This window comes from Morone saxatilis, unplaced genomic scaffold (genome assembly GCF_004916995.1).
Source record: "Morone saxatilis isolate NCDOM2014 unplaced genomic scaffold, NCSU_SB_2.0 Contig17, whole genome shotgun sequence".
In the NCBI taxonomy this organism is placed as follows: Eukaryota; Metazoa; Chordata; class Actinopteri; family Moronidae; genus Morone; species Morone saxatilis.
This window is the reverse complement of record NW_023339729.1, coordinates 8,935,243-8,935,665: the sequence shown is the minus strand read 5'-3', so window position 1 is coordinate 8,935,665 and position 423 is coordinate 8,935,243. Positions and strand designations below refer to the sequence as shown.

The window sequence follows — 423 nt, the reverse complement described above, 5'->3', positions numbered from 1 at the left end:
GGCGGAGGCTATGGATCAACTCAGGTAACACAGACTGCTCTCTACATCTTGATACAGTTTTGTACTGCTACCAGTTTTCAGTTCAGTTCCACATTTTTCAGTTTATAACCTATTTATATAAAAACCTATTTTTTCTCTTCTTCTCTCCAGGCCACTATAATGGTGTACCAGGCTGTATCTGAGTACTGGGCCAATGCTAAAGAACCAGAGTATGATCTGAATGTGGACATCTTGTTGCCAGGCAGGTCAAAGCCTGACAAGTACAATTTCAACAGGGAAAACCACTTTACCACGAGAACATCTAGAGTGAGAACACACACACAAACACACAAACACACAGTAGCTCATTAATGTCATCATTGCTTCTCTGCATCTTTCCTCTGCTGATAAGTGTGTGTTTGTGTATATTTAAATTCCCACAGA

General features: G+C 40.4%; 1 protein-coding gene across 1 annotated transcript in view; it reads left to right on the top strand.

Moving 5' to 3' along the window:
* LOC118326570 (complement C3-like) overlaps positions 1–423 on the top strand; it is a 34,428-nt gene that overhangs the window by 32,153 nt on the left and 1,852 nt on the right. Inside the window, 1 exon segment of the mRNA XM_035659589.1 lies at positions 151–306. Coding sequence (XP_035515482.1) covers positions 151–306 — 156 coding nt within the window.